Consider the following 12728-nt stretch of genomic DNA (forward strand, 5'->3'; position numbering starts at 1 on the left):
ACCTCCACAAAAAAGGAACACCTTGTTCAATTGTATCTGTCTGTTCTGTATGTTCAAAAATATAAAACAATAAAAAGCTTATCTAAAGAAAAAGAATAAAAAAAAGGAGCACAAGGCGACATTAAAGAACGGCTTGTGTTGTTGTGTTATTAACAATAACTTATTTGAGGCTGAGTCTGTGTTTTTCAGACAACGGCAGCTACAGTCTGGTGTTACAGTCCTCTCCAGTGAAATACAGACACACTTTTACACCGTTTAGCTGTCAGCATTTTAACCGTGTTTACTCCAGCTGCTAGCTAACGGTAGGCTAACGTTACCTGCTGCCAAGTGTAGCGTTAACTAGCATCCCGTGCGGCGATGTTTCAGTTCCCTCTAACGATTGTATTCGGAGCATCAGAGAGAAGCGTAGGCATTTAAGTGGCACCTAATAAGGCACCGAAATCCGCGTTGCTATTCGGTCCGGTAGATATCGGTCTTTAAGGCACCGGTGCCGTATTAGCACCGGGTCTGTGCAGGTGCACAAACCAATAGGGTGTCGGAATGGTATATGTTTATACTTCTCATCCAACCACAATCAAATTCACTCTATCCGGATGGCGCGTACAGATAATTGCGTGAAAATGTAAGGAGTAGAAGTAAAAAGTCTGCTGTAAAATAATTACTCCAGTAAAGTATAGATACCCAAAATTTCTACTTAAGTAAGGTAACGAAATATTTGTACTTTGTTACTGACACCTCTGGGGTTAGCATTTGCCTCAAAGCTAAAACTGAATTAACTGTCTCAGAGTTTATATTATTTGTTCAATCGGCAGGATTGTTTGACGTTTAATTACTTTAAGTTATTATTCCAATGCAACATATACTGTATTTCTTCAGTGTTTTGTTTGGATTTGGAGTTTAGTTTTATCTTCTGGCCTTAAAAATTGGACACTCCGTTCACTGTGTTCTGTTTTGAAGGTTGGCAGCCGCTCCTGTTTCAACATTGTCCCAAATGTTCTGGCTTTTGTTTGTTCTCCCACTCAAATTAGATTTCATGTCTTTTGGAGCGCAATCTCAAGATCAGCAGATCTGGCTGCTCACTAGTGTAGAACTTGAAAAAATAAATCGAATATGTCTCAAATAGATTTCTTTAACATTCAAACATGTTCAAGCGATGTCAAAAGGGGTGTAGTTAAAAAAAATACAGTGATATGTTTAACTTTATGTCGAGAGTGGTGATACAGCTCATTGCCCATCACATCATATTCACACAACATGGCACACAGTTAAAACTAGAAGAGCAGGGTCTTCCTTTGCCCATGGTACAACTTTCCACCAAGTTTCATAAAAATCGGACTAGGCGGAGGTAAAGAAACATAATGACCCAAAATGCTGAAATGACATGGAGAGGTTTTACTGTAAGACCATATTTCAATACTGCCCCAAGGGCCTCAACCAGTATTCAAATGTTGTTGAAACAGCTGTCCAATAGCATTTAAATAACACTCAAAACAGTGCCGCAAAAAAAAAAAAAATTGAACCAAAAGCGTATAATTTTTTAGAGGAGATTAAGAGCAGTGATACAGGCCCATAAATCCCCCTGACATACTCACATCTCACTTCACCAGAGAACATTAGGAGGGTCACTTTGACCAATCATAGACCCTGCTGCACCCCCAGAGCCCTCTGATCATCTTTCACCTCCTCCTGGGCCCATGAACTCTCAGTGTACAGTCATCTGATCCCACTATAGCAGCAAGCAAGAAGCAGTTCCTGACCTGGACTGCTTACACACTCGAGAAGTAGGATCATAGTCAGCCTTTTTAAAGTCATTTTGTTCACTTGTTCTCTGAGCAACAACTGATACGGACTGTCATTTGTTCCAGTCACACGACACCAACCAGTCCTCATCTTCCAACCAGAATTTTAAATTGATCCTTGACTGTTTGACCGGATAAGGTTAATGTAAACTATTCAAAGAAGAAAAGACAAACTTTTCTCTCTTTTTGTTTAGATGTGATAAAACTCCAACAATCCCTGTGGGGAATTGGGAGACACTGTAATGGCAAATAGTAAAAGAATACAAAACAAAAGCCCACAAATAAAAATTTACAACAACAACTTTGCTTTCAACAGTAGAGAAATACAATAGCACCAAGAATGAAACTATGAAAAGGTATGTATTGTAACAAAAAAAGCAACCAAAGTGGCTTTGGATTGCCGATTGAGACAAAGAAAGAGCAAATTGAAACATTTGAACACATGAGAATATACAAAAAATATGAATTATGGGCTGTATGAAGTAAATTGTAAATATTCCAGTGTAAAGTGTGTTGGTAGTCTGGCTATCACCAGACCAAGCTCAATCTTTTAAGATTGAACATTAGTCTGGGGAGTCTGCTCTGTATTTTCTACTGCACAAGAGGCGTGATCAACGGGCATAGTTCAAATGACTCTGTACGCAATTGGATAGTCCTTCAACCAATCAGACCAACCATCCGGGTGACGTAGCAGCGACAGCGTCATCAACGGGTTGCTGCCATGGAGTGCTGTGCTTCGGTGGCCGGCTTGTCGAATGTAAACAAAAAGCTGCTTGGTCGCTTCTCTATCGTCATCGTGTTAAACCCGTTAATAGCGCGCCAGGTGGATAGGCCAGTTTGTGATTGGTTCCTGGAAATTTGTAACGTAAGCAGGATAGATAAACATACAGGTTTCCAGCCTGAGCTGCAGGGCGAAATCAAATCGCCGGCAGATCGGGCTGGGTTTACCCATACTAGTGTGTTGGCTCAGTGGTTAATAATTTCACTTTAAAATAACAAAAGATTAAGGTCTGAGTCCTGCCTCTTTGTCTGAATCATGTTCGCCTATTTACAGTAATTCTCTCTCACAGGCCAAAGGGAGGCAGTTTTCAAGTGGGGCAAGTGTAAGTTAAGTTTCAAGTCCAAGTCAAATTTTAAATCCTGTCAAAGCAAATCTCAAGTCAAGTCTCAAATCTACTTAGGCAAATTTCAGATTGGCGAATGCTGACTGTTAAATGACATGGCATCTAAACATTTTCACAACTGTGTTAACAGTATTTATTTACATACTAGAGACTAGGATTGAGCATCGTTTGGATTTTAACGATTCTGATTCCAATTCCGATTCTTCCTTTTGATTCCAGTTCTTATCGATTCTCAATTCCGATTCTTTGAGTGGTGGAGTTGAAACATGTCACATGCTTACTTCATAAATAAGAGGAAAGTTTTAGTTGCAGTTTGACGGGGCTTTTTCAATGTAAAATAAAGCCACACTAGAGCACCGCTTACTGTGCTCCATGGCTGCAACACAACAAGAGCCTGGCCGCTACGGAAACCAAAACTTGCGCATGTTAAATTTGGAACCCATGATCAGATTTGAAACCAAATCCTCCAAACGATTCCAAATGATTCCAATAAAGAAACGATTCCAATGGAATCGTAATTTTTGAAACGATTCCAAGTAGGAATCGGTTCTCGGAGCCCAACCCTTCTAGAGACCAGTTCCTCACATTATATAGGCGTAATATTTAAAGTCCCCCTCAACCCAAAAATGTGTTTTGTTTTTTGTTTCTTTACTGTGATGTTTGACCTGATGTTTCTCTGCACTTACCTAAAATCTGAATTTAAAGGTGCCCTGCCACACGTATTTCATTACTTTGTGGTAATGTCTGAAGTTCTACCATGGACTCTGTAACATTTTTTGTGGAAAAAATGCCTTGGTTACCTTGTTTCAAACCATTCTAGCGTGGTATAGAAAGCCTACAGGAAAACTCAGCTTGATTTCTGCCAGTTCTCATTAATATTCAACAAGCTAAGCTGTTTGAATCTGATTGGCTAACAGCTAGCCAATGAGAGCCTGGCTGTCAGAATCCTTTACCCAGCCCAACTGGGCGAGCGATTGCATAGTAATGAGCTCAGGCAATATGATGTCAGACTCACCAGCTTTTGTAATTGGCCTGATTTCTCTGCTTATTTCTTTTCAGTGGCTAGAGCTGACAAAGGAGGTAGCAGTTCATTTTCACATTCACAACATAACACAAACACATATGGATCTAGCATATTTCAAAAAATGCAAGAAAAAAATGGTTTTGTATGGCAGGGCACCTTTAAGGCTTGTATGTACGAGATGATTTTGTGACTTGAGTGAGATCTCAAGTCTGCAGCTCTGGTAATAGAGACTCTAAACTGCTACCTTCTGGTTGCATGGTTGGATAAGCTGAAGCCTACCATGATCCTGAAAAGAAAACTTATTAACTAATTTAATATCTAGACTGTTATCAGCAATAAATCAGTGGAGAGTTACAACCCCATTCAGCCTTTCTCAGCTTTCCTGTCTCTCTGCCTGCCTGCCTTTCTGTCTGCTTGTGTGTTTGGACTGCTGGTGTAATTACGTCCAGGCAGGGATAGACCTGGAGACAGAGGCAGTGTGCTAATTGTACGGTGGACCAGGAACGGAAGCTATTAAAGCAGGTCTGCAAAGTCCATATCAGCCATCCATTTCTCCTCTCCACTACGGCTACAACTGTAACTACTGTTAGAACTGCAATTCCCTCCACCACTTCATCTATCTTTCTCATTCTTTCTTTCACTCTGCTACATTCCTTTCTTCCAGTTTTAGCAAAATGTAACTTTATTATTGACTAAGCAGGGTGTCATGCTAAAACTAAAGAAACTAGAATTTGAGCAAGTTTAAGTACTATGGAAAGAAGTGAGCGTGAGTTACAGAGGAATGTATTTACTGGCCATCTTGTTATTTTGTATTAGCTTATCTTTTATCACTCTGCAAATAAATGTAAATAATAATAAATAAACTACAGTAAACCAGAGACAAACGGAGGCTGATGGGGTTGTTCATTAGCTCACCTGTTCCCACCAATTTCCTCTTCACGTTTTGAAACAAGCTTGCAGCGTTGTGTTTGGCCAGACCGCTCAGCCTTATCCCTCATCTGAAATCCTCTCATCTCCTGACAAAGGGGTGCAAAAAGGTGGTGATCCCATAGTGATGAAGTGATATAGTAGTTTTGTGTGAGCCTGGTGTATATGGTGAATGTGTGTTTAGTCGAGAACATTCATGGCCTCTACCAGGCTTGGCCCCCTACGTTTCATGATTGCAATGAAGAAGTACTGTAAGTGCTCACTGTCAGCATCAGGACATTCTAGGTCTCTTGAAAATGAAATAAGTTCACAATAATTGTAAAAAGCATATATCTGTGTCTCTCCATCTTTGTATGTACAGTACTGTATGTCTCTCTGTCTGTTTGACATTCACAAACATGCCTGTCTTACAGGGTGACTGCTAACAGAAACAGAAAGACCACACAGTCATTATCTCTGGACTCTCACACATAAATCCATAATTCTTACAGTAATGGTTTTACTTACTAAAAACCACTGAACACACTAAGATTAAAATGTTCAACAATTTTAATAAGACGATATGCTTCCTTCGAATATTGATTAGGAGGTTGCAGAAATTGTTGGGAGGATAAAAATGCTGCCTCTACCCACTTTCCTTTTTGCTTCATCTCTCTTTCTCTTATACACAAACAGACACAAAGCATTGGCCATTATGGTGGCCAAACAGGCCTCCCATAGCTGAAAGCAGGAACAAAAAGGCTGACCACTGTAGAAAGGCCTAATTAAACAGCAGTCTTTAATGCCAGTCAGCCCCCCACTGTAGCCCCAGCCACACAAAAGGAAAAGGAGCACAGTTTTATAATCTAAACCCATTGGTTTATGAAAAGGAAGCCCCTTAACTAAGAAAGCCCAAAGGTCACCCTCCATCTCTCCCTCTTTCTCTCCTTCTCTTCTTCCTTGCTTTCTCTTCTCTTCTTCATCTCTGTCCTCCTGCTGGGTCCGTAGCCAGGGTTAAGCCAGGCTGAACGTGGGCAGGTCTGTGACCGCCACCTCCAGAAGACCCGGAGGTCGTGGTGGTGCTTATTGTCCCTGAACATACACATGAACAGTTTGTTGGCATGACCAACCACTGGGCTCATGTGCTTGGATTATCAGAGCGCTATGAAAAAGAAACAGCCAATTTAATCCAAAAAATGGTGGCTGTAGTGGAAGGGGGTGGGCTTGGGTGCTCAGGGGCCTCAGTGCCAGCGGTAATCCAGCAAAATGATTGGGGGAAAAAAAAATTCAAGGGACCAGTCTGCAGATAAACCCCCCCCCACCACCACCACCACCACCACCCTCCACCGACTTCACCTTACTACTACCCACCCCCAAAAATCTCCCCACCCCACCCAGGCAAGTGGACCCCCCGAATGGCAGCAATAAATAGATTCTTTCTCTAACATGCCTAATCCTGCTAAATAGCAACAAATCCTATTAGGCCATGAATTATAAATCCTTCTTTACCTCCTCCTCCCCCCACTGGAGAAACCCAATCGCCCTCCTGTCTTCATAACATGCACGCGCATACCCACACACATACAAACACACTAGACCCTCAAGAATGTTGGTCTAAACAGGGAGGAATTGTAGGTGTTGGATGTCCATGCATTGGTATGTATGTCTATATATGTGCATGCCTGCTTGCTTCCATTTATACTAGATGCTGGTGCATGTGGATTTGTTTTGTGTGTTTTTTTTTTATAATTTTATTTTTTTTCATTTTTATATAAGTATAAATTTTATATATATATACAAAAAAACATATATACACTAACTTAAAAAAAAAAAAAAAAAATAAAAAAAAAAAAAAAAATAATCATAATAAAAATAATTTATAAAAAACTCCCTATTAAAAAAAAATTTTATAGAATATGTTAGATGTACTTTCAGTTGGCTCTGTTGTCAATTTTTTTTTTTTTTTTTTTTTTTTTGTGTTTAAAAAAAATTTTTTTTTTTTCCCAAAAAAAAAAAAATTTTTTTTTTTTAAAAAAAAAAAATTTATTAAAAAAAAAAAATTTTTTTTTCTCACAAAAAGAGAATGTGCATATATAATAATATATAATAACATAACAGTGATGATGTTCGTTAAGATGATGTGTGGTAAAATTCGCTGGTGTGCAGGCTTACAGGGGGACACAGTGGATGTTTTGACGTGCACTGCCCCTTAGGACAGACTAAGAGCCTATAGCCATGCTAACAGCTCTGTCAGGCTCATTGTTAAGTAAACCAAACTGTTAGAGAGATAAACCAAAGTTTAGGGAACATTTTAAGTTTGATGTGATGATGGTTGTCTCGCATTGCCAGACCATCCACACGCTGCGGAGTGGAGGAGGGCCTGGCTACTCCACATAGCAATCCGGGATGGGAGAAAAACATACTCTGGTTTATTGGCATTTCTTTAAACCAATCACAATCGTCATGGGCGGTGCTAAGGTCCGCACGGAGCCGCTGTAAAATAGTCATGCGCGAAAATACTTAAAAAAGAAAAAAAGATTGTACAGATAGTCTAGCTAGCTGTCTCAATTTACCCTGCAGAGATCTGAGGAGCAGTTAACCATAGTCCTCAGAAATCCACCAGGATTAAAAATTCCAAAACAAAGAAAGCGGAAAGAAACAGACATACATGCATCCGGTGGTATTTCCTGCGGCACCTGAGCAATCCCGGAAGTGGAATGTCAAGGATATAGACTATGATGATGGTGACGAAGGATGTTGAGATATTTCAGTCTGGACTAAAAATTGTTTGACTGACAGACCAATCTAATGACTGATTGAGCCACACCGCTTAGCTAAAAAAGTGCACCTGAATAGACACAGAACCTCCTTAAAACCAGATTTATGAAAATAAATTCTGACCCTGATACATTCACTAACATGCATTCCCAAAATTACTAACACAGCTTAGGCTAAACATTTATACTAAACGAAGGTCTGGCACCAAAGAGGGGATCATTAACCCCAAATCTATCTGACTCTCTAATTAGGCTCACTTTGAAGAATAGTGACAGCCATGTCCTTCTCTTAAGGCTACACCTTAGGCCTGGAACATTAACCCTCAGAACCGGAATTAGTGGTCACGGCTATGAGGTAGCCATTGTCCCAAACTCTTTTTTTGACTGCTCTGTTTTTCAACGGCAGGAACTGGAAGACCCTATCTTAAAAGGATCGACTGTAGGATTCATCGGTGTGTCAAAGGAATATTTAGACTATATTGCAATATACAGAAAACAGTATCTATATTTTATGTAAGAACCCATGGAAACTATATCCTTAAAATACCTACAATTTACAGATTATAATATTAGTTCCTTGTGGTCTTCATACCCTAGCAAAAAGCTTTTATCCCAAGGCTGTAGTTTCAAATTTTCTCGGCTGTCTAACTGGAAACCTCCTCGCCCAAATCTTTAGTTAATTTGGCAGTTAGAGCTGTGTCAAGAAGAGTTCACCAGTCATTAGTCTACTTGTTAGAAGTGCGCTTCTCTCCAATCTTCTCTCCGTGTGGTGGGAAAGCGCGGTGTCTGTCTCTGTTCTCCTCAAATAATGACAGGTTGTGAGACTTGGCGCCATTAACATTAAACATGGGTGGGACATTTTCTGAGGTCACCAGGATGTCGACCATCTCTCTCAGAGGAGTTATTTTCATTGGTTGGATTCTTACACAAGCTTAATGACGGGATACTTTTCTTCACATGTACAGTACCTTTGGAGGTATGTGGTGACAGTATGTGTATGACATCAGTCTACATAGGGATGCTTTGCAAATGCAACATAGTATCTAATGGTGGACATCCCAAGTATATATCAGTTTCTTTCAAAATTCCGTTCAACTTTGTTAAAGTCAAGAACAAAAGATATTGTGGGCTACACTGTGTGGACAAGAATGTATGAGATAGATTTAAGCTCTGTATGTCATAGAAGTGTTTAGGGTAATAGCAAATATACAGTATCTCTGGCCTATTGTTTTCTCTCTCTCTCTTTCTCTCTGTCTCTCTCTCTGTCTCTCTGTGGCCACACAAAACATGGCTCGCTCGCTCTCTCTGTTCTCTCTTTGTCATCAGCTCTTAATGGGCACTGGGCTTTGATGTGGCTTGGTTGCTGCCATTGTCTCCAGCATGTCTTGATCAGTGTCCATTGATCTGAAGGGGGTGGGGAGCATGAAAACAACCGGAACAGACACGGGGAGGAGAGAAATGGTTGTCTCAGAAGCCATATTTAACTAGCTGCATCTTGCTGGATAGAGGGCAGTTGAGTCAAACGTCAAAGAAAATGAGAAAGTCAGAAACACACAGTAGGAGAAAGAACGACGAGGAAGGAGGAAAGCAGAGGGTGTGAGAGTGAAACAGAGCACAAGCATGGAAAGACAGTTTGCAACCAAAAAATAGTGATTTGGATATCTCAGTGTAGCAGCACAGAAATTACTGTACAATTTATGAGCTGCGGTCATATAACTAATGTATTCAGTTGTCTTTAACCAGAATCATAAATATATGTAATTAAGAAAAGAAAATGTGACTTCAGCTCTGTGGTCACACTGCATAGGTGATGTACACTTTTGCTGTCTGCCGACCAATAGGAAATGGAAGGACAAAAAAGACATTGAGCTGTTAACCCATTGTTTTGGTGTTGCACTAAAATGTAAAATTAAGTATTTATGTAATTATGTTTATGTTTTTGTATGCACCAACCACCAAATTCCTTGTAGGTGTTACTTACTTGGTCATACATTTGATTCTGATTCTGTAAATGGATATCTTTATGAAAATCTGAAATGCTTGTGTGGATAAATAGCATTTTCACAAGTAATAAGCGTTTCAGATTTAGTTTGCTTAGTGTGGAGGTGGCCTGAGAAAAACAAAGTTGGGTTAAACTTCTCGTGTAAACCACTTTCAGAGCTGGTTTAATTTCCCACGAGACAAACCCTTTTACGGAAATCCACATGGGGAAATTTCTTGCGTTAGAATCGCTCAGAAGCCCATTCATTTAAAACTCTCATTGAATGGAGAAACTTGGCTGTTACAATATAGTGTCTCACTTATAATTCTTACCACGACACCCTCTGGCATGCCATCTCTTTTAGATCAAACGTTCCTAAAAGAATGTAGTCATCTTATCCTTCCAATATAGGATAAAGCAATGTCTGTTTTTGAGGCGAACAGAGGAGCACATCTCTTTGATGGACCAAAGCACCAGCCATAAAGCTTATCTCTCACACACACACACACACACGCACACACACACACACACACACACACACACACACACACACACACACACACACACACACACACACACACACACACACACACACACACACACACACACACACACAGGCCAGTCTGGCTGGGACCTGATCGTAGCACATTGATGTCTAAGGCTGCTCTCTCCTGACTGACTCTGAAGTTATTGCAACGCACCATGGAAGCACAGGATATTTGACAGTCCCCTGCCAAATAAAGAGGCGAGGGGGTGGGGGGTGAGGGAGAGTTGCCATTGACAACTCAGAGATCTCCAAAGTGACCATCAGAAAATGAAAAAAGAGAAAACTTATTAAGAGAGAATGGTCCAGGGGAGGCCATGGGGCTAAATCTGTCATAGCTTTTCAAGAGAGGGACAAGGCCAGTCCACGACTCCAGCAACTACAGCTTGTATATGACTTCTACACTTGACCTAATGAAGAATAGCGAGTCTGTTGAGGAGGAGTTGGGGTTTAATCTGTAAAAGAAGAAAAAAAAAACACAACCAGCCTTTCCAATAAAGAATGAATCATAGAGCGCAGGACAATGGAAAATATATTGAAGTCGTCGTGGGCGAGATCTGAACTTTGCTGACTCAAGAGGAGTCCCCAGCATACACTGTGTGTCAAATCCTCTGCACGGATGAAAAATAAACACAAAGAGGAGAAAAGAGAGAGGGGAGGCAGAAGGAGATGAGTAGGAGGCAGAGTCAGAGCCGGCAAGTGTTTGAAGGGCAGCATCAGCAGAGAGATGTGGGAATTACATTCCTTCAGTTTCTGTGTGCCAAATGTTTAATGGAGTGGAGGAGGGGTTAGTGTTGGACAAAAACCCTCCGTGTTATTCTTTTATCTCACTTACCCAATGAACATGTGTGCACATTTGTGTCAAACACAGGAAACGGGAGGAGGGCAAGGAGGGAGCGGGGTACACTTGTACAATGATCAAAACCGCACATGTTTTTTGTTTCCTACATGTGTTTTCTTTACCAATTATGCTCAAACCTCCGAGTCACAACAAAACACATCCCCCTCCTGATCGACTATGGAGGGCAAGGAGGTGGGGGATAGACTTTTTATTTTCATTCAAAATAGGGCCTCATGGTCTTTATGTTTGGCATTGTTTGTGTGCATTTCTTCCTATAGCTTGGGCAGGCCTTGCGTGGAGGGCAGGAAAAAAGACAGCAGCCCGACGGCCTTTGATGTTTATGTTTTATGGTCCCATGTCAACGCATTGTCTCTTAAGTCCTTTTGTTGTCCCTCCGCCTAATTAAGACCTCAGAGCGACTTGTTGACTCCACAAAGACCCTTATTTGGGGAGGGGGAGGATACTGTGTGTGTGTGTGTGTGTGTGTGTGTGTGTGTGTGTGTGTGTGTGTGTGTGTGTGTGTGTGTGTGTGTGTGTGTGTGTGTGTGTGTGTGTGTGTGTGTGTAGCGTGTGCGTGTGCGTGTGTGTGTGTGTTCATTACCCACTACCTACATGAACATAGACTTTGACATAACAATGTCATTCATTTTCTGTTTGAGAGCCGTTGTGAGTTTTCTCATTATCTATTTTCACATAAAATGCTGCTGTCACACGTCCAAGGACATGTTTCGGAATTTTCTGACAAAAACAAATCACATGAGCACCAGCGCAAAGCACCTAGAGAGCCTCCTTAAAAAAAAAAAAAAAAAACACACACACACACACACACAAGTGCATGCCATACAGTCACTATGGTATGCAAGTATGAGTTTGTGTGTGTTGTTTGTGTCCAGTGGTTTCTGTTTCAGTGTTTAGCTCCATACCAGTGGGTTTTCTTTTGTGTTGACACATATGTGCTGCCTTAAGCTGAGGGACATGTTTTTTGGACTTCGCTTAATGCGAACTCAGTCGAATTTCCCTTCTGTTTCACTACACCATGTTGCAGACTCAGTTGTGACCAATAAGGCAAGCACTGTAATAGAGCAGGGGTTAATCTGTTCTGACACATTTTTGTGGACATGGATGCATACCTTTCTATGTGTGAGCTTTCCTTTCAGGGCCACATGTTTTGCTGTTGCATGGTACACACATTGTCCCTTGCAGCAAGAGCCAATTACACTGGCTTTGGAGCGTGCAGCCTTTCTTGTCTTTTTGTCTTTTCTTTTACAACTCAGCGTGTACAACAAGGAATCCTGTCGATTTAACCTAAATCAGTCTCTCTTTCTGTCGCAGGTTGTCCCATGCACAGAGATCAGCTGTAAAAGTCCTCCGCAGAATGCAGTACTTTGTGGCCAGGAAGAAGTTTCAGGTAAGCAAAAGAAAATCCAGAGGAGGGGAGAGAATTTCTACTGAGTTAAGGAGGGGGAAGATATAGAGATAAAGACAGAGACAGATTGGGAGTGAGAGAAGCATGTGTGTGTGTGTGTGTGTGCGTGCGTGCGTGCGTGCGTGCGTGCGTGCGTGCGTGCGTGCGTGCGTGCGTGCGTGTGTGTGCGTGCGTGTGTGTAGTGTAGTGTTTGTGCGGTTATACAGGATGAGCAGGGGGAGCCCCAAGGGCATATATCAGCTGCAGCACTGCTGTGCACGTGTACATGTGTGTGTATGTGTGTAAATGCCTGAAACTTGCACCTGC

At 41.2% G+C, this 12728-nt stretch overlaps 1 protein-coding gene across 3 annotated transcripts in view; it reads left to right on the forward strand.

The window, feature by feature from the left end:
• Window positions 1-12728, forward strand: part of kcnq1.2 (potassium voltage-gated channel, KQT-like subfamily, member 1.2) — a 184472-nt gene that overhangs the window by 104314 nt on the left and 67430 nt on the right. For all 3 annotated transcript variants that reach the window (XM_039807737.1, XM_039807736.1, XM_039807738.1), the window contains one exon: window positions 12329-12404. In XM_039807737.1, coding sequence (XP_039663671.1) covers window positions 12329-12404 — 76 coding nt within the window. The remainder of the gene's footprint in view (window positions 1-12328; window positions 12405-12728) is intronic.

Source organism: Perca fluviatilis, chromosome 8 (assembly GCF_010015445.1).
Source record: "Perca fluviatilis chromosome 8, GENO_Pfluv_1.0, whole genome shotgun sequence".
In the NCBI taxonomy this organism is placed as follows: domain Eukaryota; kingdom Metazoa; phylum Chordata; class Actinopteri; order Perciformes; family Percidae; genus Perca; species Perca fluviatilis.